Here is a 27,723-nt window from a genome sequence, read left to right as displayed (position 1 = left end):
ATTGGTGTTGAATGATCTTATAGAAGACTTAGGTTTACCAAAAGATGGGGTTATGGGGTTTATCTAATTGGTTTTTGTGTTTATGGCTTAAATCAAAAGATTATATGGGTTTCGAGCTCAGATTATGGTGTTTTTTGAGGTTATGGCGGAACCCCGACCCGATAGGGTTTAATGGACCTCGGATTCGGATTCAGCGACCCCAAAAACATATAATAAACATGGTCTGATCCCCAGGCCAAAGAAATTTTTTTTTTTGTGTGGCTGTGTAATTAATTTATTCAGTTTATCAAATGATAAAAACGTAAAAAGACACGATTGATATTAATTATTTATGTCTTTATTACTTTTGGACAATGTATCAATAATTTTACGTGTTTCTTTACGTTTTTATTATTTTTCCAATGATTAAAATAGGTAATTTTAATAATAATTAATTACTTATTTATGTATTCAAGTTTTTCAAATGATAAAAATGTAAAAAGACACGATTGATATCAATTATTTATGTTTTCATTACTTGCGGACAATGTCATCAATAATGTTTTTAAATAAATTAATTAATCGGTCGATATTTAACTGTTTGTATTTATTTATTTATGTATTAATTAAGTTGACGATTTAAAATGAAGTTTTACCACGAGCAATGTAAGCGGGACACGCGCAGAATGTCGCACGGCGCGCGACGCCCCTGCGTACTTTGTATGCGCGCCGTCTCATTGGAGGACTTTAATAGTTATTATCTCGGTAAATAATAGTCTGAGTCAAAAGTAGAAAAGGAACTTTTAGCTCAAAATTTCACTCTCTATCACCCCCTTCAAGGTTTACTAATCATTACGGGACACCCTGTATATACTATATATGCTGATAGCTTTGTTTAAAATGCACACACTCTACATAAAAATATATTATAATATTAATAATATAACAGAAAATATACAAGATTACAAATAACGATATATGCTTCTTACATATAATAACGTAACTCTAAATGTACACATTCATTCACACAATACATTTAAAAAGTTTTCTTAAATATAAAAACATTCGCACTGCATCATATATCGCCACACTTGCTTTTGCTCTTGCTTTAGCCAGCACGGCAGCATTCAAGAAATTCAGCGGACAGAAAAGCATCGTGTGCCGCTGGCTTTACACACATCTCAGCACAAAACTATACACATACACAAAAATACACTTAAAAACCAGAAAAAGAACTCATAAAATGTAGCGAAATGCCTCGAAACCCAGCAAAACTGTTGGAAACTGTTATGGCTAATATCAGGTAATGCACTTCTAGACAAGGAAGAAAAGAGGCAGAGAAAGAAATCGATTGTGCTGCCGCCTGGCACGAGGACCACCGAAGTAAAGCTCCGTCGCCACTAAAAGTAGCTGAGTTTGTTCCCCCTGCAGGCTGCCGGTTTGCTGACGGTAGACCCGGGAAAGTTATGCCACGACAATGCGCCAAGCCATAACCGCAGTAAACCCGTTGGAGCTCAGAATCACGACCTCCGACCGCAGAAGGCTGCGAACGGGGGCATTCTTCTCGAAGTGCAGGGTCCGAGTGAGTTCGAGAAGGCCGACGCTTTGGTGGCCAAGGTATCACCGATCTTCACAGGCACCACGGAAATCAGAATCACCCGGCCGATCAAGTTCGGGCAAGTCCGGGTGCGGAACATAACGTCCCACTTCGAACTTAAGAGCGTGAAACGTCCCTTGCTGAGGCGGGAACATGCAAAATAGAAGAAGTAAAAACCGGTAAAGTTCGCTACTTTTTGCGGGACTAGGTACCTAGTAAACCTGTCTCTTACTTGCTGCGGCAAAAAATAGTGCAAAAAAAAAAGATCCACGTGAGGTGGTTCACCCTCTCCGTGGAGGCAAATCCGATGCTACCGGTGCCTATAGACACGAGAGCGGTGCACTTGGACACCGTTCAATTAGACACGTTGCATTTGGACACGGAAGAAAATGCGCATCGTTCATTTAGATACCGTTCAATTGCGCACCGTTCATTTAACACGTTCGCGACAGCCCCTGATTAAATGAAGGGAGAATGTACCACCGGTGGTACAACCCGTCGCGAACGTGTTAAACACAGAAAGATGCGTGCCGTTTACTTTGACACCGTTCACTTGCGAACCGTTTGTATACAGAAAGATGCGCACCGTTCAATTAGACACTGTAATAATGCGCACCGTTCACTTAATTTGACACCGTTTATTTGCACACTGTGCGGAAGGACACCGCTTATCTCGTAACTGTGCAGTTGTACACCATACTGCGCAGGCGCATCCGAAGGTCCAGACGCAAGACGCGCAGACTTAGCGAGGGACCAACGAGGGAGGGGGCGAGGAGGAAGGGCGGAGCCCCTCTCTGTGAAGGGGCGCAGCTCTCCTGCCTATACGCTTACTACACAGTGTAAAAGACTGGGCTTCTGCACTCCTCTCCTTCGGATGCGTCTGCGCAGTACGGTGTACAACTGCACAGTTATTAGATAAGTGGTTCTGCACAGTGTGCAAATAAACGGTGTCTAAGTGAACGGTGCGCATTATTGCGGTGTCTAATTAAACGGTGCGCATCTTTCTGTGTACAAACAAACAGTACGCATCTTTCTGTGTCTAAATGAGCAGTGCGCAATTGAAAGATGCGCAGTTTCTTCCGTGTCCAAATGCAACGTGTCTAAAATTCTGTGTCTATTTGCACCGTGTCTAATTGAATTGCAACGTGTCCAATTGAACGGTGTCCAAGTGAATGCCACTCTGGGCACACAACCCGGCAATGCACTGGAGAAGACCAAAGCGCGTTGTGCTACTGGTGCGGGGAGGGCGGCAGATAAGTCAGTGTCCTCTAATTAAGGGGAGATCCTTCTCCCCCTATGAAAGTGGTGGTTATGGAAGTCTCCTTCTTCCGGAAGGAGAGACGGATGAAACAACAAGAGGGTCAAAACGGCGCAAGCCCGAGGACCCCCTCGCTAAAGATCGGGCGGAGGAGATCAAGTTCTGAGGGGAGTTCCTCAATTAGGAGTCCACCCCCAAAGAAGAAATTAGCGGGGAAAGCTCTCCTTTTGACGGCTTCGGACGCAATTAAGCTCGAGCCGAAAAGCTCCCAGCTCGTGTAAGCGGCCTTGGGTTTTTTGAACTCGGGCACGGGGTGGAAAAATATGTGGATCCGGTCCTACACCCGAGACCCGGTCTTCCTAGAAGACTGCTTGGTCAGAGAAGGAATCGCCACACGGTATAATCCTCTTGGCCTCGGTCAAGAGAACGGAGACTTGACGAGTGAGTCGGGGGACTCACCTGCCATTGCACAAGTCCCTAGAGAAGAGTGACTGGAAAAAGCTGTGGCCCTCCCTCCAGCCACGTAAAGGAAACTCGTCCGTCTAAGATCGAGATGGAAGTCGTTCCTCAGTTTACGAGGCGCGAAGAGATCTATAGGAAGTAATAGCCTCCTAGCTTTCCAGAAAGTCTTCCCAGTCAAGTCCTTGATGGCAGTTACCAAAAGGTTTAGTAGGAGTAAGTCTCATACTCTCCCGCTCTTCTCCCTCTAAGGAGCGGGAAGTGCGTAGGCACCACTCGTAAAAAAGGTAAGGTTACCGTAAGTTAGGTTACATTAGATTCTTGGGTCGGGAGATGACACACTACCTTGTCGTGGTTCCCGAGCTTGCGTGCCGTGATGATCTGAGGGGCTATGCCGGCGGGAACTTTGGTTCCTGGCAGAGTCTCCTTTGCCAGACAGGTCCTCAGTGAGCAGCCAGACTAAGAGTGCCTAAGGAAAGAACAACTCTGATTGCAATCCCGAGCAGGCTGAGCTCGTTAGCCCTGTGTGGGTAGCCGGTCTAGGAGAAGAAAAACACCGAAATCAAGCCACTTCTTGAAATTTATGAAAGTGAGTGACAAGAAGAGAAAACTTTCCGGTCGGATAGACAGGGCCCGGCAGGAGGCCAGCCAGGACACTACCGGCCTCCCGCCAGGCTCTGTCCTCTTGTCGTCATTCGACAACGGGCGGGTAGTAAACCCGCAAGTGCCACTACCTATCCTGTTACCGCGAAGACAGCAGAGCGGGCGAGAAAGGACGGAAGATCATTCTCTGACGGCGGAGAAGGTACTGGAAGTCAGAAAAGTTCGGGATCCTTTTCCTTCACTCTATTGAAAAGAGAGAGACCGTCACAGACAAACTCTCTATCTACGAGCGTGTTTGATTTCCAATTACGATTTCCTCTACCTGGTACAGGACATCTCCGGATTCCTAAAGGATCTAGTAAATCTGGTCCTCCAGAAAGGGGGATCAGAAAGGGTCGTCTGTTCCGGTTCTTTGCTAGAGTAACCAGGACTGTAAAAGGTAGCTTTGCGGAACTTCGGTGCCGCAGAGTCATCCCGGATCCGGAGTGGAGTCCACCACCCAGGACGACTTCATTGCTAAGGTGATGAGAAAGAAGGCTGAGTGGATGCGCAAGGCGCGCATTCTTCAACAGGAAGTATAGACGCAAAGTTCAAGGTCTCCTGGCGCTCTTCCATAATCCTCGGCGGGCGTACAAGCCGAGCTGGGCTCTTCCTCCGATCTGGGCCTCACAAAGAACATGATCGAGACCCTTGTAGCAAGTCTCGGAAACTACGTGAATCGGCAGATAGGAAGCATTCGCAAGGAATTCCTTCTCAACAGTGCTCCATTCGGTGGCCACGGTGTTTCAAGTAAAGAAGGATCCTCGAGAGCACATTCGGGTCCTTCGGGAGATGTTGTGACCTCTCGCCGGAGTGCTCGCGCTCGAAACGTTGTTTTGACGAGCGTTCCCCGGGCGAAAGAAAAAAGAAAAGCTCCCTCTTCCGCATCCAGCTGAGTTGGTCTTGCTTGGTTGGCTGCGGGGGAAGTAAAGAAGAAGTCCGCCGTCTTAGGGCGGGCTCCTGGGCGAGCAGCCATTGTGCTGTCAGTGCAGAAAGAAAGTAGGAAAACTATCTCCTCCGTCCTCAAGGACACAATGTCCTCCATCAATCTCGGTTCTCTGGGAATCTCAGAGATCCCGCAGCGGAGAACATTGAGGAGAAGCCTTCTGTTGAAGGTCCATGGCACCAATGAAAACGAGAGGGCCGACTGTTTCGCCGGACGCCTCTTCTCTTTTTTCAAGGAGGTGAAAAGTGTGAAGATCATCAGATTTACAAGACACGCTGAAGTGCGTGTCAAGGGTCTAATAAACCTTATCAGTATAAAGGATGTGGTGATGGCTCTTGTCACGGCGAAGGCGTATTGGAGAAAGAAGTGATATCCGGTCTTTATCTACCAGAACTGGAACTCTCTGGTAGGTCCTTCCGAGCGGACCAAAGGGTCGTTAGCGCGGGGCGATTGCGGGTCAGCTGGCTCTCTGTGACGGTGGAGTCGTTAAGCGTCTGCCCGCCGCAGTGTTACCGGTGTCTGACTTCAGGCGGTTGCTGTAGTGGCAACTCTCTCGCCGCGAATGAAGAGCATAAGCTCAGAACTGAGTAGAAAGTGGCATTAGTCACTTGTAATATTGGAGAAAGTCCTGGTACGAGACCTAATCTACCCTGCGTTCCGGGACTCTCTTCTATACCATTTGAGTCCAAGCTATCGAGGAATTTTAGTGAGTACACCTTTTTCAAAGGGAGTCCCACATATCTCCATCTCCTCCCCGAAAGATATATAATGCATAAAGCATTCCCCCCCCTCTCTCTCTCTCTCTCTCTCTCTCTCTCTCTCTCTCTCCCTCTCCCTCTCCCTCTCTCTCCCTCTCTCTCTCTCTCTCACTCTCTCACTGTGTGTGTGTGTGTGTGGGTGTGGGTGTGGGTGTGTGCGCGCACGCGCGTGCGTTCGTGCGTAGAAATTTTTACCAACATTTCCTAAAGATTCTAACACACGTTCAGCTTTTTATTGTACTGACAAATTGTGAAAATTCATCACCGTTCTTAAAGATCCTTTACCCTATTCCTCACGTCTTTCTGTTGTATATCAAAATAAATTGCCGTGATATATTGCGACGCTTCTTATGTCGGTCAGACGGGCAGAATGCTACAAATTAGAATAAAAGAACATCTTTTATTCTAATTTGGTCTTTTGTCTTTTGGATTGTTAAGAATCTGTCCTATTTTATTCGGTGGTTTGTAGACCGTTTGGGAGGTAAGTGGTTCGTTTCTTTAAGTTTGTTGTTTGTTCTGGTGCTGGTGTATTTTGAGTGGTGGTAGAGAGTTTATTTTGATGTTTTTTAATTACTTTGTTTATTTGTTGCAGTGTGTAGCCATTTTGTTGTAGAGTGTTTTTTAATTCTTTGAGTTCGTTTTGAATGCTGTCTTTGTCGCATATAGTAAATGCTCTATAGATCAACGAGTTAATCACAGCTTGTTTTTGGGCTGAGTGATAATGTGATGCCGCGTGTAAATATCGATTCGTGTGAGTGGGTTTTCTATAGATTTGGTGGCCTAAAAAGCCGTCTGGTTTTCTTGTGACCAGAACATCTAAAAATGGAAATTTACCATGTTGTTCTGTTTCTAATGTGAAGGTAATGTTTGGGTGTTGTTTATTGAGAAAGTCTAAAAAGTTATAGAGTTCTCTCTCCCCATGTTGCCAAATGACAAAGGTGTCATTTACGTACCGGTACCATGTTTTCGGCTTTAGTGGAGCTTTTTTGATGGCCTGGGATTCAAAGTGTTCCATAAATATGTTTGCTATGATTGGAGATATCGATGATCCCATAGCTGCACCTGTGATTTGTTTATAGAATTGGTTATTGTAGATGAAATAGGTTGTGGTCAGGCAATGTTCTACCACTGATATAAGGTCGGATGATAGTTGACCTGAAGATTTAATTATGTTAATGGTGTCATGGATTGGTACCTGCGTGAACAGGGACACAATATCAAAACTGACTAAGATGTCATTAAGTTGAAGTTTGATGTTTTTGATTTTAGAAATGAAGTCAGATGAGTTTTTTTTATCGTGGTGTCAGTTTTACCCGTGAGAGGTTCTAGTTTGCTGACCAGGAAGCGAGCTAGATCATATGTAGGTGAATTTATAGCGCTTACTATGGGTCTGAGGGGTATGTTGTTTTTATGGATTTTGGGTAGTCCATATATAGACTAGGTGGTACCGCGTTTCTGGGTATTAACATGTCTGGGAGATTGTTTTTCTTAATGAGATTAGTGGTGAGAGTTTTTAGTGAAGCAGTAGGTTCTTTCTTAAGTTTTTTATATGTGGAGTCTGTAAGTAATGTCTGAATTTTAGTGTCATAATCTATTTTATTCATGATCACTGTTGTATTGCCTTTATCTGCTGGAAGGATGATACTATCTGTGTCTTGATTTGTTTCAAAGCACAGCGTTCAGATCTAGTAAGATTATGAGTTGGCAATTTTGATTTATTCAGTATGTTAGCTACTAGTCTGCGGATATTGTTAGCAGGTGCTTCTTGGGGAAGAAAGTGTATGGCTGTTTCTATATGACTAATTATTGACTCTTTTGGGAGTTTAGTTGGGGCTATCAAAACTCCTGGCAACTTTAGCTTTTCTTAAAAGATGTCAGGACAATACTATTGTCCCAAAATTCCTTCACATAAAAACTATTTTGGCACAAAGAAAGCAAACATATATAAATATATAACATATATAATCGAATTCACGTTTTTTCACATGCGTTTTCACACGCACATATATATTGTGACGTGACACTTTTCGTGTCCGTTACAAGAAAATAATTCCGGCCGGCACGGGAGGCGATATGCTTGCGTCTTCCACTATTTAAGGGAGAGCAGCTCGTTAGGTTGCGCGCGACAAGCAAAAACGCGCGTATCAGCGGAGGCGCTCAGCGCCTACAGCGTTTGTAATTGCTAATTGAAACGTTGCAATGATTATTAATCTTAATGCATGTATTTTCAGGATAATCTTGGCGTTCAACCACCTTTGAATTGTGATTTTGCCGTGCGAACCGCTTGGCGGTTATTCTGTAATTCTTTGTAGCTTAGAGAGAGAAAGAGCGACTCACGACACGTAGCGTCAGGCGTAGAGAAGCAAGAAGGAGAAGCGATACGGAGAGACAGCGACACAGGAGCGTAAGGGCCTCATAGGCGCGAAGCGCGAGGCGGCGATGTCGACGATGGACCGGATAACGGGGGATACCGGTACCCCGACTTCACAAAAACCGGAGCGGGGCTCCCAGAGGAGTTGTCAGCCCCGTCCTGCGAGAGATGGGAGGAGGATGGGGCCCATACGAGCAGGTGCAACAAAAATTAAATGCAGAGGGATGACACGGCCAGAAAAGGGCCCGCGTTAACACATTGTCGATACGCACGTGGCCGCCGTCAATCATAGCGCCGCGAAACGCTAGATATGATTGGCTAATTAGCCGGCTGAGGAACGACCTGCGGCATCGAGAGCGACTTCCAAAGCGGCCGAGATCATTGTTGTGCGTGCCGTGAAAGACGCCGGTCCTTCGCCTCTCGTGACCATAGATACAGTGCGGAAAGTGAGTGCCGAGAATCGAAACCTTAGGAAGATTTTACGGGAAAGCTAGCATTGAGTGCATCTGAAGGCGAGGAAGCTGCCGACGTAGAGTAGAGCCCAGCAGCCACGCAGAAAGGTGCCGACAAGCGTGAGTGATCGTTCGCTCTCTCTCTCGCATATTCTTTATTTCCAATCTCTGTAAGATTTTGCGGTCGTAGATCGAGTCCATACGCGTACTGTTGGCTCGATACTGCGCTACATTTGGGTAAAGATTATTGAATTGTAAATTAATGACAAAATCGCGATTGCATTTGCCGGAAATCGTTACATCATTGCTGTTCTCTCATCGCACCGCGGTCGCAACAATCCGGGCGAAATTCCGCTCGTCATTCGTGTGTGGTTGTTTTTCTGTTTTTTTTTCTTTATTGTATCACGGTATTAGCGTGGTTTTGTTCCATTCGTCCTAGATACCGCGTCTATATATTTCTGTAATATCGAGCGTGTAAAGAGACACGGAATAATATTCTCGAGTTACGACTACGATATTCACGATCTAATAAGTGCGAATCGCGCCGAAATTCTGGGCCGTCGGACCGCGGCCGTAATTAGATCCGTGTTCCGTTCGCGTATACGGAGCGCGCGACGCCCCGCGCCGCGCCGGACGTCTCGCGCGCGCTAGCACATTCCTTTGCATAGATAACACCGGCGGTCATCTCCACCCGACATTATACCGAGAAGTAAGGACCGCGTCCGCAAACAATCAATAGAATAAACTCGCATCTATTAACTGTACTGTCGATCGCGCGTATTTAGCCGGGTCCGACTGTCGCGCCGTGGTAATTGTAATATTTTAGATTGTATTCTTTTTGCTGTCTTCGCGGCATTGTATTGCCGATATTCGCTATCTCTGGAAACTGATTTTTTTATTAAACTGTTATATCTTTCACCCAATGCAAACGAACAAGTTTCTCTGCCATCATTTATTATACCCTGCCTCCTAAGCCCACGCCTCTCCGTTATCGTCATTAACTGAGTTGCCGAGTGACCTTGCCGTCACGTCGAAATTATTTGGATCTTTAACGCTAATCGAGATTTTTGAGTTGGCGTGCAAACGCACGCCTGGCGCTCAACTCTTGACTTTGGTGAGTAAAGAACTTTATTTTTTTTTTGGAAAAGACGTGCCGAAATTGTGAGGCGCCTCCACTACAACACCCTAAAACGAGGTGCCCGTTACAATATATAAACATATTTCCCGCATAACATTCAGCGAACGGCTCTCAACGACTTGTTGTGCGGCAATTTTAAAATAAAATAAAAGTAAAGTAAAGTGAGGCCATTGAGCAATGTGATAAGACATCACTGTTATTGCTCAATGACCTAGTTAGGTTGCGGGGAAGCAGCAGTTCTAGGAAGAACTGCTGGTTGCCACAAGGTGCGACACATCGCCGCATTGTCCGAAGATCGATCTACTATAAATCGATCGTGTAGATGAAGCAGGGCAGAGATCGTGATTGGACTGCTAGCTCACTGTGTGGCTCCGCAAGCCGGAGAGTTTACCACAGTGAGGAACAGCCGTGTAAGAAACGTAAGGAACATTGTAAACGGAGCAATAAAAATAATAATATAAGTTCAAGCATAAAACTTAATCTTTTATCCAACCTCCTCGACATCCAACAGACTTATCATTCATTTATTAGTTAAAGATTAGTTGAATCTCAGTTTTAATTGTTAAATTTCACGCTGTCGCACGAAGCGCTACAGTATCAAAAACATCTTCAAGAGATGTACATAGTATTGCGAGACAAACTCCAAGTGCCTCGGTAGCCTAACAGGGAAGGCGACGGCCCGGAAAGCCGGAGATTCCAGGTTCGACTCCTGGCTGAGGAATTTTTTTCGCAATATTTTAAATTAATTTGGGGGGATATACGGGGTTCTTCATATACGAGATGCAAATTGAGCATCCTATATGATTATTAGAATTGTAATTACAATTCACAAAACTCACGTAAAAAAACGTGAATTCGATTATATATGTGTACACACGCACATATATATATAAACATATTTCCCGCATAACATCCAGCGAACGGCTCTCAACGACTTATCATTCATTTATTAGTTAAAGACTTCACAGAACCCGAGATAAATCTCAGTTTTACTTTTTAGACTTTCTCAATAAACAACACCCAAACATTACCTTCACATTAGAAACAGAACAACATGGTAAATTTCCATTTTTAGATGTTCTGGTCACAAGAAAACCAGACGGCTTTTTAGGCCACCAAATCTATAGAAAACCCACTCACACGAATCGATATTTACACGCGGCATCACATTATCACTCAGCCCAAAAACAAGCTGTGATTAACTCGTTGATCTATAGAGCATTTACTATATGCGACAAAGACAGCATTCAAAACGAACTCAAAGAATTAAAAAACACTCTACAACAAAATGGCTACACACTGCAACAAATAAACAAAGTAATTAAAAAACATCAAAATAAACTCTCTACCACCACTCAAAATACACCAGCACCAGAATAAACAACAAACTTAAAGAAACGAACCACTTACCTCCCATACATAAAGGGTGTCACAGATAAGATTGGCAGAATCCTGAACAAACACAACATACAAACGGTCTACAAACTACCGAATAAAATAAGACAGATTCTTAACAATCCAAAAGACAAAAGACCGCCATTAGACACACTAAGAGTGTACAAAATATCTTGTTCATGCGGTAAAGTATACATAGGTGAAACTGGTAGAATGATAAGCACACGACTAAAAGAACATCAGTCAGCAGTACGTCTAAAACATTACTCACAATCGGCATTAGCAGAACACCATTTGGAAACTGGTCACAAAATTATGTTTAACCAAACCCTGATAGCCAAGCATGTTTTGCAAAATCATGTAACTTAATGCTGAGCTGAAGTTTTCAACTAGTTGCTGTGTATTTGCTGAATACATGATGTATAGTCATACGTAATCGACAACACNAAGGCAAATTTGAGANATTTTGTGTCAGCAGATTCAGAGCAAACAAAGAGCAACTATTGCTCATTACGTTGTCAACAAAATGACTTTTATTTATAGAAAACTCTTTGCTTTATCATTCGTTTTCGGCAACATAAGAGCAACATAACGATAACAAAACAAGACACCGATGTCTGTACTTCTGTCGTATGGTTGGTAAAAACTGTTGACATATATTTATTCTATCTTGTAGCCCATTAAATGTCGAAAACGAAAGGCCGTCTTTTAGAATAAGTAGACAAAAATAATTATATTTTAGTGAGGAACAAGTAGTCTTGCGGACTGAGTGCAGGGATTGCAAATATGAAGGTCTCGAGTTCAAATCCCACCCATCACCTTAGAATTTTTTCCGGGTCCGGTACCTTTCATCGAGTTAATCAGTTGATCGGCGAACTAAATCAGATCTCCAAAGATTAATTTGAGTGAAATCTCGAATTAATTAATTCCCCTTTCACAGAGCGATGTGTTATTGAATATATATTTGTTCGTTTTCGACATATTGTATTTTTGCTGAAATTTATGACGTGTTGTTGGCAACTTGTTGTCATGTTGCTCTTTATGTTAGTGATAAACCGTTGACACCAAATATACAGCAAGTTGTCGGCAACACATGTTGAATACGTGTCATGTCAAACCAAAGACAAATGCCTGACTCACCTTGTTCTAAATTTGCTGAAAACTCAAGCGTTTTGTTTTCGGCAACATGACAGCAAAAACACAGACAGGTGGCTATCAGGGAACCTAAGTACTAAACAAAACTAGGGTTTACGTCCCTAGAAAGTATATGGAATCTCTGGAGATATACAAACATCCAAACAATCTCAATAGAGACAATGGACATATGACTAATTCACTATGGCATTCCATCTTGCCATAACACATCCTCCCCTTCTTCTTACCATTCCACCCCTCCTCCACCACACCCCTCCCACTCCAATCTAGCGCTATAAAAAGGGACACCTAACCAAGAGCATCTCAGTATCAGGCTGCTCTTTAAACCCTGATGAAGTGAGCTGTAATGTTCACGAAACGTCGGTATAAAAATGACACTAACGCGCTTCAAATCCGAAAAAATCTTTGTATGTTAATACTACGCACCGCGAAAGCATCAAATATCAGATAAAGCATTAATTTTCACAAAAAAAATAGCGAGAATTTATTCAAGGTCCCAATATGTAATTATTATTATATAGTAAACACATATATAATGTTTGGCTGTATGCAGCAGACACGGATGTCGATGTGTGTGTTCAAAATTTAGTTTATTGCGATAAACTGTACAAAGCTTTTGACCTTTGGGTTAGATCTTTCTCAGTGTAATACTACAAAAAGCGTTAAAAATAATAATACGCAATAAAAGAAAAATTGTAATAGTAAGACTTAACAAAAACTTACAAAAGACTCGCAAAAAAGAAGAAGAAGAAATAGTGACGGTCGTCGTTAGATGGTGATTAGTAGTCAGTGGTAGGACTAGAGGTTCGACCATCACTTTACAATATAAAGAAGTGACTGAATAGAGCTGAAATTCAAAACGAAAATCAACGCTACGATCGTCGATCATATGACGTCATTCAATCACATGTATTATCTACAAATGGTAAATAAGATCTGTCCAGATTTTCGGTGTCGCTATCTAAAATCAGACCATGTTTTGCTTCCTTATATACAGAGTCTCCGAAATCAAACGCTTGTTGTAAGATCTCTCAATATCCAAAATTTTTACATTATCCCAATCGAAATCGTAAGAGAATTGGATTCTGTGGTCCGTGATCACAGATCTCTGAGATGAATTTCTGTTGATATGATACTTATGTTCTTTTATTCTAATTTGTAGCATTCTGCCCGTCTGACCGACATAAGAAGCGTCAATATATCACGGCAATTTATTTGATATACAACAGAAGGACGTGAGGAATGGGGTAAAGGATCTTTAAGAACGTTGATGAAGTTTGACAATTTGTCAGTACAATAAAAAGCTGAACGTGTGTTAGAGTCTTTAGGAAATGCTGGTAAAAATTTCTCTGAAAAATTATTGATATAAGGTATCACAAACCAGCGAGACTGTGCACTGTTCTCCAACTCATTCGACAGGAACTTCTTAGAGTTGTTATTTATAAAAAAAGTGCGTTTTAGTCGTTGTTTAAAAGTGTTGTAAATAAAGTCAAATGGATAGTTGTTAATGGATAGTTATTGTCAATTAAAATGTTAAAAACCATGTCAAGATTTTTTGAGTAAAAAGTCGGGTGTGATAAAAGGAAATCATATATTTCATAGGTCTCTGTTAACGAGACTTATGACCGTTCCTCTTTTTTGGCTGATAAGGTGATTTGAAAAATAATTAAGATATCTACCTGAAAATGTAGACTTGTGATACCAATCATGAATTAATTTATTATCTTTCTTTATAATAGTGATGTCTAAAAAGTTCAGCTTGTCAAGACCAACTTCCATGGTAAATTGAAGTCGAGAGTGGTATGAATTGTAATATTTAAGAACTACGTCAAGAGTTGATCTCTGGGAACCATGAGAGCTATATCATCAACGTATCTGATATGTAAAGGTAGAGTAAAAGGTAGCGTGTTGATAGTAGACGATTCTAGGTCTTGCATAACAATATCTACTAGAATGGAAGAGAGAGGAAAGCCCATAGATGCACCAAAGGTCTGTTTGTAAAATTTGTTATTGAATTGAAAAAATGAAGAATTAAAAACAAAATTGAGAGCTATAAAAAATTCTTCCTTAGGTAAGCTGGTGTTGTTGTTTATCAAATGCCATCGTTTTTCTAAACCTTTGATTGCAAGATCTAGTGGAATATTGGAATATTATTTTGTTTATTTTATAATAATAAACAAAAAATTTGTTTGCGTTGTAATAAAAATGTACTTTAAGGTATATTTAATAAGAGAAATATTTTTATCCATTGTTGCAGGTACATTGCACTCCAATATTTCTAATAAAATAATAATTTAAATAATAAATAAAAAGTGTAAGATAGCTTGAGAATAAGTATATAAAAATAATGAAATGTTGGTAAGAACCAAGTGGTTTCGCGGATTGAGTGCAAGGGCTGCGAATATAGAAGTCGAGTTCTAATCCCACCATCACCGATGTTTTCCGGATTTGGTACCTTTCATCGAGTTAATCAGTTGATCGGCAAAATGAATCAATTTCTAAAGATTAATTCGAGTAAATCTCGAATTAATTTCTCTCCCATAAGGCGATATGGTCTTGGTTTTCCTTTTAGTAACGAATCCCACTTTGATTTTAGATAGAACTTCTTATTAGATTTTAAATTGCAAAACGGTACACTTTTAGTTGAAATTAATATAAATAATATAGAATTTCCACTGAGAACTCAAGATATTTTTGGAAAATCTAACTAATTTCTAAATAGATCCTAAACAAATTTTTATATGCAGATAGGGTTGCCAGAGAAGTTAAGAGTATATAAAGAGAACTTTTCCCTCCAAAAAAGAGGACAAAAAGAGAACAATATATCAAAATATGCGAATATAATATTTATTCATATCTATCAACAAATTTATATTTATTATTTATATAAAAATATAATTTTTGGAAAAAGAACGTTAACATTTAAATTATTTCTCAAATAAAACATTTATAAATAAAAAACAAAACAATAAATTCTTATTGCTAATAATACTAATTGCTAATAATTTTATAATTTAAAACAATTACAGTATTCTTTCTTCAGTCATAAATCTCATATTTTTTTGAGCTACCAATTTCTGATAGTAATTTGGTATTACTTTGTATCTCATTATAAAATTCCTTACACGTTATATTTTTATAATTATATGTTACTGACATTATTGATTTTATGCTTTCTATATTGAGACAGTTTCTCTCTTTTGTCCATCGTGCTCCAATCATCGAAAATAATCTCTTTACATTGCCATTATGTCGGTATTGAAAAATAATACTGACAAATTTTTAATAGTTCAGAATAAAATTCTACATTATTTGATTGTTTGAAATATGTGATCCATTTTAAATTTGGTTTTTTTTTCTTTTACTCATGGCTGTAAAAAAAATAAAATATCCTTTAATAAGTTAAAAATTATTTTTAAAATCTCTAATTTAAAAAAATTACAAAAAATAAAAGTAATTATTTAGTTTAACATTTCTCACCTTAAATTTTGATTAAATTACACTTATTCAATATGTTTTTGCATGAAACAAAAGAATCTTGCAGAAAAAAGTGTCGCTCTGCCTCGTGAAGTGATATATTTATCGTTAAAATTGATACTTTTTATGGTTAGGAAACTTGTCATACTAGAACGCAAAATGGGCATGCGTTGCGATCACATGCGCATGCGTTATGATAAATAATATGTTTTGCGCGTATGTTTTGTTCAATCAATAATTATGAAAATATACAAAAAAGATTAAATAAAAAATAACTAAGAAAAAAGAGAACAAAAAAAGATCAGAATAAAAAAAGAGAGTGAACAAAAAGATCGAGACAAAAAAAGAGGACATGTTCTCTTTAAGAGATATTCTGGCAGCCCTATATGCAGATACAGTAATATTCTTAATATTCGCCACAACATTATTGTGATATATCACCGTAATATTACTGTGATGCATTTCGATGGATATTTTAATATTATATACTGTAATATTACAGTAATATTACGGTAATATTTCTACTATATTAGAGTATAACATTGCAATGGAAAAACAATATTACTGTGATATTGCAGTAATATTACGTCCTATGTGGGATACGTATATAAAAAAATTATTTTTCACAAATTATAGATGTAACATAAATTCGTATTAACTAGCGACTTATTGAGAGTCAAAATCAAAAGTGGATGTGGCACGGATTCCAAATAATCTTGTATCAGAAAGTGGACATAACTAAATAAATATAACTACGTAATAGTTTCTATATGAAAGTGCATACAGTGGCATACTAACCAATAGCAAAATTCGTTCCAGACAGCAAAAAATCCAGAAGACATCGAAAAGATTTCCAAAAAATAGCGAAACACTAAGATGTCTTTTGGACTTTTGTACTGTCTAGAGTTTTTTGTGCTGTAAGAAAAGACAATAAGAAATAAAAAGACAATATGAGATTCTCTCTGACTACGTAAAGACTAACAAGCCAGTGTCAAATGGTCTATCACGTTAAACATATTAATTTCTGTTTGATCATAATAGTCAAATGACGTTGAGCACGTGCCTGACATGGATAAGTGATTTAGATGACAGTCTAGTGGCAAGTTTTTATATTTTCAATAATTAATCATCAGTTGAAGACTTGAATACTGATCTATAAATTACCTAAATTGTTTTTACATCATTTCAAAAAACGAAAAATGGTATATGGATATTGAATATCTCTAAGGTACTAAAACCTCAAACCAAACAAACAAATCAGCTGTTTTACACTATTATCCCCCGACTAAGGCTGCGTTTGAGAAGCGCGCTATCATGATGCTGTTGCATCATTCTATTTTTATTGCTCATTAAATGTAAAACAAAGATAGAATGACGCAATAGCGCTAAAAGAGTGTTCTCCGAACGCAGCCTAAGTATCAACTATGCGGACACTATTATACATATTTTATTAGTCGTATTAAATCAAGTTTACTTACATCCTCCAAACAAAATAGTATCCCAAGATGCGGCAAATTTATATACTGATTCTTCAAGATTATTACTCGGTTCTATAATTCTTATTATCATGGCAATAGAATTACCAGCAATAATCACATCTGCATTGTATGTAGGAACAAATTTAATGTTTAATAACTTAATGCAATAACATTATGCACAAAATATCTCAAAATTTTAAATAACCATTTACTTACACACCAATGTTTCAAAGAATGACCATTTAATAACAGAATGAATGGCAGTGCATAGTATTTGCAAGGGCCACCACGTGGTGTGATACCATGGTAAGTTAGTGTATTGTAAATTCCATTGAAGCTTCGTAGCATCGTAAATCGACAAGAATTCTTCACGAGTCAAAGCGCCATTTTTTGATGTATTCATATGACAAAACATTAGAACAATATCTCGTATAGCTATAATAAAATACATATAACATTATCATTGCTGTTATAAAATTAGTTTGACTAAATATCACAAACTTATATTACTTGATTTTAATAAGTTTATTTTACTTTATTAACTTATAATACTGTACGATATGAAATTTGAATATATTTGGTTTGGTCAAATAAATTTGATATCAGCTTTTAAATTTCGTAAAAAACTAATAATTATATATACTTACATTTGTTCGGAGCATGATATCGCATCAAACCTTGAAATTGACGAAATCGTATCTTGTCTGGCTCTTGTTTGGAAACTAGAAGTTTAAAAGCGTGTTGACATGCTTTTCTCTTGTGCAAAAACAATTTTTTAAATTTGTCGCGTTCACGGGACGTGAACGTCTCATTAACCACTGCTAACATCAGATTCATCATCACATATAGCATGGTACATAAATAAGATACAAAATATATCGCATACCACTTATTTTGCGAGTACGACGGCATCATTACATCCGGAAAACTATGAGTTGATATATAGTACCATAAATTAATAGATATATAGTAAATTAATACATTACATTAATATGTTGTAAATTAATACATTAAAAGAATTAATTATATCAAGAGAGCAAGACTATACTCACTTAGCAGTAGTGAGAAGAACAAACAGACTGACGAAGCTATCTTGCAACGTGGAAAAATTTCTGTTCATTTCACTGAACATATAATAGCCTAATATTGTATATGTAGTGATCAAGTAAAACAAAAGTCCTAGCATGTCTAAAATAGGCGGTAATGTGAGAAATATCTGCCTTATAAATCTTCTTACACCTCCGAGATATTTAGTATCTATTAGAAACATAGGTCTAAAGGCGCGTGTCACGCGAAAATGTGATGATTGTCGTACCAGAACTGTCATAGCTTCCAAAAACATAATAAGTAAAGTAATACACTGAAAACAAACAGATATCGATACATGTAAAAAGATTACAAGATATTTATCGATTTTTTAAATAAAAATCGTGTGTCATCTTCAGTTTATTTTATGAGTGACATATCTGACATTATAAAACTTGATAACTTATTATATAAGTAAGCTAATAAGTTAATATATATTTATTGCAGTTTGTATTATCATCTCTCTTTGGATATGGTTGTTTATCGCTAATGAATATATGTAAAGATTGTCTGATATTCTTATATCATCACTTATAATAAGAGAATAATTATCGCCCATATGAACGAGCAACTGTTCGGATTATGTAAATAACATGTTTATTAACATATTAAGACACGTTTTGTATAGATGTATTTCTGTTCAGATATATAGATTTCAAGTTATAAAGAAGTTTCCTTACTTTCAACATTGTACGTTTGTGTTTTAGCATAGGGTCCCAGCCTGTCCATCGCAACTTTAAAGCCAATTCCACACTTATAATGATTAAGGCAATTAATTCTGCTGTACCATGTGCCCATACTGGTACCTGAAGCAAAGTATATAAAACAATGATCTTGATCGAGAAAATCATATCATTGTTTATTAACTTGCAACATACTTTAAATAACGGCAAAGCAGGTTCTTCTACAAATGCCAGAGAGAGCAGAAAAAGTGAAGTCACTAAATACAATCCATCATACCAACCATTATGAACTAAAATGTACGATGGCAAATCTTCAGGATGTTTTGGATGAGAATCGAATTTTTCATTGTTTTTACCTTCCTAAATAAATATTATAAATATTACAAATATTACACTGTCATTATAAATACACAATTATAAGTACACATTATAAATCACTATTAATAAATACTGTATTGATAAATACTTTAAAAGAGAAAAAAAGTAAATGCTAACTAATGCTAAATATTGTAAAATATAGAAATTTTCATTATATTAAGAAAATTTCATTATTTAATTTTATTGTATTAAAAATGCAGTGAATAACATATAGTCAGTAACATATCTTGCTATACTTAGATATTCTGCTGATCACATATTCTTATGTTATGAAGTTTTTTGTTTTTGAAACCTCAAAATTGTTTTGCAGATTTTGATAGTTTCAAGATCATAGACTTAAAATCATAGTGGTATCCCAATCTCCCTCATGAGCCGATGGATAAAGGTAAGACACAGAGTTGTGTTTTTCTAATGTCTAAAACGTGTCTTCCGTATTCTAAATCTGGCTTTTTTGTGTCTTATTCCTGTCCCTTGTTCTTATATTGTATCTGCTGTATCTCTGAGTACATTCGTGTTTTTAATTTGTCTCAATCTTGTCTTTTTTAGTCTTATTCTTGTCTTTAGCATTATCTCTTTTGTGTCCTGTCTTTAACAAATGTCTTACATACATATTTAGCGTTTTTTGTCTCTACTGTGTCTCGCAACCTGTCCTTCTTTTGTTTTAAACTTGTTTTTAGGAATGTTAGATCAAGAAAAAAATGAGACAGAAGATAGTTTCGAGTTAGGCTTAGAAAAGCGATGAAGATGAAAATCATAGTTATGTGACAAAATCTGATACTAAAAAACAGAGCGATGAAAACAAGGCAAAAACGAGAGCAAATCTCAATGACATTTCAGTGCTGAGAACTTCCTTCTTTCAGATGAGAATTAGTAGAATTTCTGGCATTTCAATGTTGTCTTCGTAATTGTGAACTTGTTGTGATTCATATATGTTGACTTGTTGCAGTTTATATATAGTGACTTTTTTGTTTAATTTTCTGTATGCACAAGAACCCTAATAAGCACATTGTGAAAATATTGCACAAAAATGTCATCATAAATAACGACGATTTTGCAATGATTGCACTAACAAGAAGAGCACTAGAAGTGGTTATCGTAAAATTCGATGCCAATTTTTTTGGTGGTTCTATAGGTCAAAAGAGTTGTTCCGTGTTCGGCCAATGTTTGTTCCAATGGGCCTTAGTTTTTAAGTTTTTAATTTAAAAAAAACATGGCTTTCTTAGGTGCACCGGAAAAGTCGTTCTGTTAAGTCTATTTGCAAGCAGGTTCGAGTGGCTTAGTAAGTTAAGTGCTTGCATAAAAGCTCAACAAGCTGCTGTACGTCAAAAAATAGTTACTGATCAGTGAATGGATCTGCCTGAAGACATACAAGCTTTAATAAAACAAAGAAACAAGACTAGGAAAAAGTGGCAAAACACGGGAATAAAAGACTACCCAGCAAACAATTTGGTTGCGAGATGTCGCAGTTTTGTCGCCAACCGCCGGCGAAATTAGTAGACCAAATCCATATCCATCTGTGTCCTCATTAGGATATGGTTTGGCGACCATATCTGTTAAACATGTGAGATGTCAAAATGAGACCAAAATCATAACAAGTCTGCCACTAGCAAAGCAAAGCCAAAGTGACGCACCAAATCCAGAACAGATTTGGTGATTGTTTGTTGGCGCCAAAATCGCGCCAAATACACATCATATCTGCTACCAGCACTGTTAACAAAACAGTAACAAGTACAAACCAAATTTGTCGTCAGAAACGTCGACAGATTGCTACCAAACGCAGATCAGATCTGTCCCTTAGAATCCAAGTGGAATTATTACAAAAAAAAAGAAAATCAGTGGTATATCGCCTTATCGGACAGGAATTAATTCGAGATTTCACTCGAATTAATTTCTAGAAGCCTGATTCAACTCGTTGATCAACCGATGAACTCCATTGAAAAAGACCGAATCTGAAAAAATTCTAAAATGTCATAGCGGGATTTGAACTCGAGACCTCCATATTCGCAGCCCCTGCACTCAGTCCGCGAGACCACTTGTGTTCTTTACTAACATATAATTATTTTTATCTATTTATTCTCAAGCTATCCTACATTTCATTTATTATTTCTTTCAATTATTATTTTACTAAAAATGTTGCAATGCAATGTACCTGCAACAATAAATAAAAATACTTTTCTTATTATTCTTAAATATAATTTAAAGTACATTTTTACCACGCGAATAAATGTTTTGTTAATATATGCTGATACTTGAATAAACAAAGTGTTTTTTAATGGATTTTTGGTCACTGAAAACGAATCCGGCGGCGAATCGACCTACCACGTCAAATTTCTGAGAAAATTAAAGTTAAATGTATAACATACTGTCTATTAGCTTGAGAAAGAGCATATCAGTGTATCTCATTCACACTAGTGGACATTGTGTTACACAGTGCCGACTGTACGTAGCTGGAAAGCACCCATTGTTTCATATTACTTAACAAATACGAGAATAATACATTAAATTTATGATTGCTTCATTGCCGAATGCGTATAAACAGAAGTATTAAAATCTTACAGTTAAACTTTACCAGTTCCAGCATAAGTTAACAGTTATTGCCCGCATAAACAAGGTCTAACTTTAAAAGACTGTTCAATGTTTGTTAACAATCTGTTATCAACACAGGCGACAGATACAATCGCAGATAATCGCCACTTTGTTGCCTAGATGTCAAATAGATAGTCGAGTAGTCTTGCGTGCAAACAGTCCGCACATATGCACGAACAGATCTGTTTGGCGTTTGGTGGCAATCTGTCGTCAATGCGTTCAACAGATCGACCCGACTGCGTTTTGTCATAAACAGATGCTCATACGGTTTTGCAGACTGTTTGGTCACAGTATTGCTAAAGCAGATCTGCTTGCTATCGACCATCTATTTGTTATCAATTTCACTAACATATATGGAATCATTTTGGCCGCAATAGTCTCATGTATGTGCCAACAGAGTTGTTGCATTTTTTGTCTCTATGTGCTAACAGTTGTGGCAGCACCAAAGCATGTTTCCGTACTGTAGCGTTTCTGCACACAGTTTCTGTTGCCAAGGTCAGAAATTGTTTGCTGGGTATAAAATTCATGCAAACAAGCTATCACGAAGTATAAAAAAAGAATTTTCAATTTTAGAAATAAGTTGTGGACTAACAAATTAAGTAAACTAAGTGTCAAAGATAACACACTCTTGAAAATGACAAAACTACTCAAAAAACAGTATGATCCAGTCCCTGTTTTGCATAGTCAAAACACGACAGCCATCACTGACAAGCAAAAGGCAAATCTTCTAGCAGAACACTTTGAACAAGCACATGTAATTGAAAGGAGCAACACCACAGCACAGGAGGCTGTTGTAGATGAGGTAAGGTCATTTGTAAAATTAAATAACACCTGTGAAAATCAAATTAAGGGGCTACTTACCTCACCAAAGAAAATTGCCAAAATTATAAATTGTCTTAGTCCGTTCAAAGCGCCGGGTCCGGATGGAATTCAAAATATGTTACTTAAACACTTGACTAAAAAAGCGGTAATACAACTCACGCACATAATTAATGCCATAATAAAACTATCTTATTTTCCACAAGCGTGGAAAATTGCGCATGTAATACATAAAACAGGCAAAATCAAAACATAACCCGTAAGCTACAGACCTATTAGCCTTTTGCCTACGTTAAGTAAAGTAACTGAAAGAGTAATATTAGGAAGTCTTATTAGGCATTCAGACGTCAATAAATTGACAAAAGAGGCACAGTTTGGATTCAGGGCAGGTCATAGTACAGTACAACAGGTGGTAAGAATTGTCAATGACATTAGACAGGGTTATAACAAAGATCAGGTAACAGTAATGCTGCTACTGGATATTGAAAAGGCATTTGACAAGGTCTGGATGAATGGATTGGTATATAAAATGATAAAACAAAACTACCCGAGTCCTCTGGTTAAACTCATTTACTCATATTTAAGTGATAGACAATTTAAACTTGTACTTAACAATACTAAGTCTAGTCTCAAGGTGATTAGAGCTGGCGTATCTCAAGGATCGGTCCTTGGACCGATCTTGTGTAGTGTATATTTGAATGATCTTCCTGAATTTCCTAAAACTAAATTAGCACTTTTTGCAGATGACACAGCAATATATGCGCACTCACATAGTGCTGTTGTGGCTGCAAAACAAGTTCAAATCCATGTAGATATGTTGGAGCAATATTACAGGTTCTGGAAGATCAAGTTAAATGCTGAAAAGACTGAGGCTATAGTATTCTCGAGAAAGTTTACAAATACCAAAGTATTTACACCAATCACGTTGTATAAAAGAGTAATACTATAGGTAAAAACTACTGTTAAGTACCTTGGTGTTCAGTTAGATAGTAGGCTAGTCTTTAAGAATCACATTAAAACAACAATGTGCAAAGCGTATGCTGTGATGAGACAATTGTATTCACTTATGGTGGAAAAGACTCATCGTTAAGTAGAAAGAACAAAACACTAATCTATACTATAATATTAAGACCAATATTAACGTATGCGGCACCAGTATGGTGCACTACTGCGATAACCAATATTAAACCACTACAGGAATTTCAAAATAAATGTCTGAGACTTGTGTGTAACAAAGACAGATATGCGAAAATAATTGCAGTATTGCACAAAGATACTCAAATACCTATGTTCAGAGAGTATGTAAGAGAAATCGGACGGCGGTTCTATGACGATCAGCGTGAGGGAGATAATCGGCTAGTTAAGGAATCTATGATTGTAAATAAAAATGTGTGCAGAAAGTGGAAGTACAAAGTGCCTTGCGAGGAATTACTGTGATCCGAGTCGTGATGTAAACATGTAATTTTGTGTGTTCGTTTATCCTATACGTTGACAGTTGTAAATCAACAATGACAAAGTACAAACAGGTTTTTGAAAAAGTTTTCCTGTAATATAGATCAGCTTTCTAAGAGAGATACTGAAATTGTGATAAAAAGGTAAATGTAAGTGCGTGTTACTCAACAGTAAGATTAAAACTAAAGGCTAAGTCTAAAATAGATAGGAACTTTAAGTCACGAATCGTATACTATGTAACCAAACAATTAGAGTGTTGTTTATTGTTATGTAACATGATGTGAGATCAATAAAGATGGTTAAAAGGTAAAAAAGGTGCTTGCATCGTAACTCGAGGCATGCAGATTCGAATCCTGCAATAAGTAACTTTTTCTTTTAATGTATTTTACATTGTTATATATTTATTGCATTTTATTTAATGTGTATTTAAAATTATATGTAAGAAATATATAATATAAAGTTTTGAATATATCGGAGAAAAACAAGACAAATTTAAAATCTTATTGTAAATGTTGTTACAGAAAGTTATTTATTCAGTATTTGATTTATTTGACGTACAGTGTTGAGGGTGATACATATCATAAAAACACGAAAAACATTGGAATTTTAAATACAAATTTAAAAAAATAAGCCAATATCAAGAATGAGGGTTGTCCTCTGGTTCAATTGATAAAAAAAAATATGTGTAAGAAGACGGCGAGTATAAACAAATATGCCCCAATTATGCAGGGTGTTGTGCAATAAAACAATATGTAATGTTGAAGAGCGAAACGTTTCGACTGTTTATTCAGTCTTCATCAATCGCAAGGCTGCAAATATAATACAATAATTATTTTACAATGTGTTTTAAATATAATTACAAAGTTGTTGATATGCAGAAAGATAGAAAACGCACCTTTATATACACTTCTATTTTAAATGATAACAATGTGTGTTAGACAACGGTTATAATGTGTCAAGATCAAATATGAGGATTAAACTAAGAGTCAAAACAATAAATATGAGAAGTCAAAGTATAAAATATCGAGAGTCAAAGAATTTTATCGATACCCATACAGCACAGCAAGATTACAGCAAGATTGCAGCAATATTGTTGTGCAAGATTGCAACATTGCAGAAACATTGCAAAATGTTGCAGCAACGTTGTTGCAGCATTGCAGCAACAGTAAAATGTTCGCTTAATAGAAATATTGCAATGTAACATTGCAGTATAATATATATGCAATAATACTTTGTGTATATATATATGTATATATATCGGCATAATAGTTTTAATAACACATACAGAACAGAAGCTCCAATAGACATCTATTAAATGTCGCATAGAGCTGGTGATGTCTATGGACGATTAATAAAGTTTTTGTTCTGTGTGGGAACATACAAAACTAAATCATTCTAAAATTATGTAGAATGTTATAATTTCATGATTGAAAGTTATAATATACCAACCTATACTGTATAAGATAAATAATACTCATAATAATGTTAAAAATATAACATAATAATGTTAAAAATCAATCTGCAATAGTATTTTAATTATAAATAATAGTTTAAATTATAAAATATATATATATTTATTTATAATAATTTATACTTAATAATAAAATTATAAATGTGCAAAGATAAACGCAGCCCAAGTCTGTATTCCTGGCTTAGATCCGCTCACGGCCTTTTTCGCGCGAAAAAAACGTATAAAGTTAAGCAGGACACTAACATGTGGTAGTACCAGGCTTCACAAATTACATACATTGAATTGCAAAAAACTAACACTATATCTGTAATACAGTCACCGATTACACATTAATATTTATATGCAATTCTAACAATGTTTTAAGATATTGCTGCAACATTGCTGGAATAATATTTTCAAATAATGTTTTTGCAATATCTCTGCAACATTGCACCGCAGTTGCAATGTTGCAACGTTGCAGCAATGTTGCTGCAAGCTTCTGTGCTGTATGGGTAATCGGTAAGTAAGATTTATCTAATAAGTCAGTATCATTCATAATATTTAAAGTGTTAGCGTTCATCTTGATGTGTAGCATTTCCGATGTGGTTCGTTTGTAGTAATTCATTTCTTTGTCTAGAATTTTAACTGTGTTCCAATTGAATTTATGGTCAGTGTTTAAGCAATAATCAGACAAGACCGAGTTTTGAGATTTCTTTTTGACATAATTCATGTGTTCTTTGATTCTCGTGCCTAATTATCTCCCAGTTTGTCCGACATAACAAGCATTACAATTTTCACATTCAATATAATACACGATGTTTTTATTCTGGTTAAATGTAATGGGATCTTTATGAGTTTTAATGTATGTGTTTAAACGAGAAATGTTTCTGTATGCTAATCTAATGTTCATTTTATTTAAAGCGCTAGAGAGAATGTTGGACTGCTCATCGACAAATGGTATCAAAAAGTATTTAACATCGTCTGTCGACTGTGTGTCAATGTTACTGTTATTTATATGATTATTAAGTTTTGTATTCAATAATGTTTTTAGACGTTTGTTGATGGTTTTAAATACTATATCTATTGGATAATGGTTGGCTATGAGAATCTTGATACATAATTTTTTTTTTAAGTTTTTTAGGTGAAATACAAGATCTGACAGTAGCAGCGCTCTATCTACCCGAGTATTTATTGTACCGATCTTATGGCCAGAGGCGTATTTAACGTCGGTGCAACCGGTGCGATGTACCGACGGGCCCCGGGATCTGCGGGCCCTCGGTGCATGATAAACATTTATAAATTTATAATATTCATAACATTATCTATCGGAGTTGCGAGTGCCGAAAGATCATTTAGTGTATTAAGGAGACTTAAAAGTTATTTAAGAAGTACCAAGACACAAGAAAGAACATCTGATCTAACTTTATTATCAATTGAAAAAAATGTTTTGATTAATTTAAATTTGGAAGATGTTGCAAACAAATTTATATCGGTTAAAGTTCGAAGAGGTGTTCGTTTCTAAATTTGCATACAAATAAAAAATCATTAAAAACTTTTGTCCAATTGCCTTCAATAAATAATAATAACAATAATAATAATAATGATAATAATAATAATTATTATTACTATTGTTATTATTATTATTATTAATTAAAGNGCCCTCTCATCTTTGTCCTTGCACCGAAATTTTACCAGTCTTAAAAACGCGCCTGCTTATGGCATAAAGAGTCTTGAGACAAAAATGTAGGTATCTACCGGAAAACGTTGGCTTATGATACCAGTCACAAGTCAACGTATTTTTTTCCACGATAATGCGGATGTCTAAAAAACTGATACAATTATCAGACTAGAGTTCATACGTAAACTGCAGTCTTTGATGTACTGAGTTGAAAGTATCGAGTACCTCATTCATTTTGTCTCTATGTACCGCTAGTATGATGTCATCAACATACCTGTAATACACTGGGATGTTAACTTGCAATTGTTTTGACTCTCAGTTTAATCCTCACATTCGATCTCGACACATTATAACCGTTGTCTAACACACATTGTTATCATTTAAAATAGAAGTGTATATACACAGTTTGTCCGGAAAGTTCCCGGACTGATTTTTTCTAGCGCGGGTAAGCGGCGCTATCGAGCGGTCAACGCTGGAACTACTTAG

General features: G+C 37.1%; 1 protein-coding gene across 1 annotated transcript in view; it reads right to left on the bottom strand.

Moving 5' to 3' along the window:
* Positions 1 to 27,723, bottom strand: part of LOC109859951 (two pore calcium channel protein 1-like) — a 134,206-nt gene that overhangs the window by 66,129 nt on the left and 40,354 nt on the right. Inside the window, exons 2-7 of the mRNA XM_020438709.1 lie at positions 19,070 to 19,234; positions 18,872 to 18,997; positions 18,158 to 18,465; positions 17,753 to 18,033; positions 17,322 to 17,540; positions 17,106 to 17,225 (exon numbers count right to left, since the gene is read on the bottom strand). Of these exons, the coding sequence (XP_020294298.1) occupies positions 17,106 to 17,225; positions 17,322 to 17,540; positions 17,753 to 18,033; positions 18,158 to 18,465; positions 18,872 to 18,997; positions 19,070 to 19,234 (1,219 nt within the window). The remainder of the gene's footprint in view (positions 1 to 17,105; positions 17,226 to 17,321; positions 17,541 to 17,752; positions 18,034 to 18,157; positions 18,466 to 18,871; positions 18,998 to 19,069; positions 19,235 to 27,723) is intronic.

Source organism: Pseudomyrmex gracilis, unplaced genomic scaffold, assembly GCF_002006095.1.
Source record: "Pseudomyrmex gracilis isolate BER0280 unplaced genomic scaffold, ASM200609v1 scaffold_307, whole genome shotgun sequence".
Taxonomy (NCBI): Eukaryota; Metazoa; Arthropoda; class Insecta; order Hymenoptera; family Formicidae; genus Pseudomyrmex; species Pseudomyrmex gracilis.
Note: the sequence above shows the minus strand (reverse complement) of the source record. Positions and strands in the feature narration are given on the sequence as shown.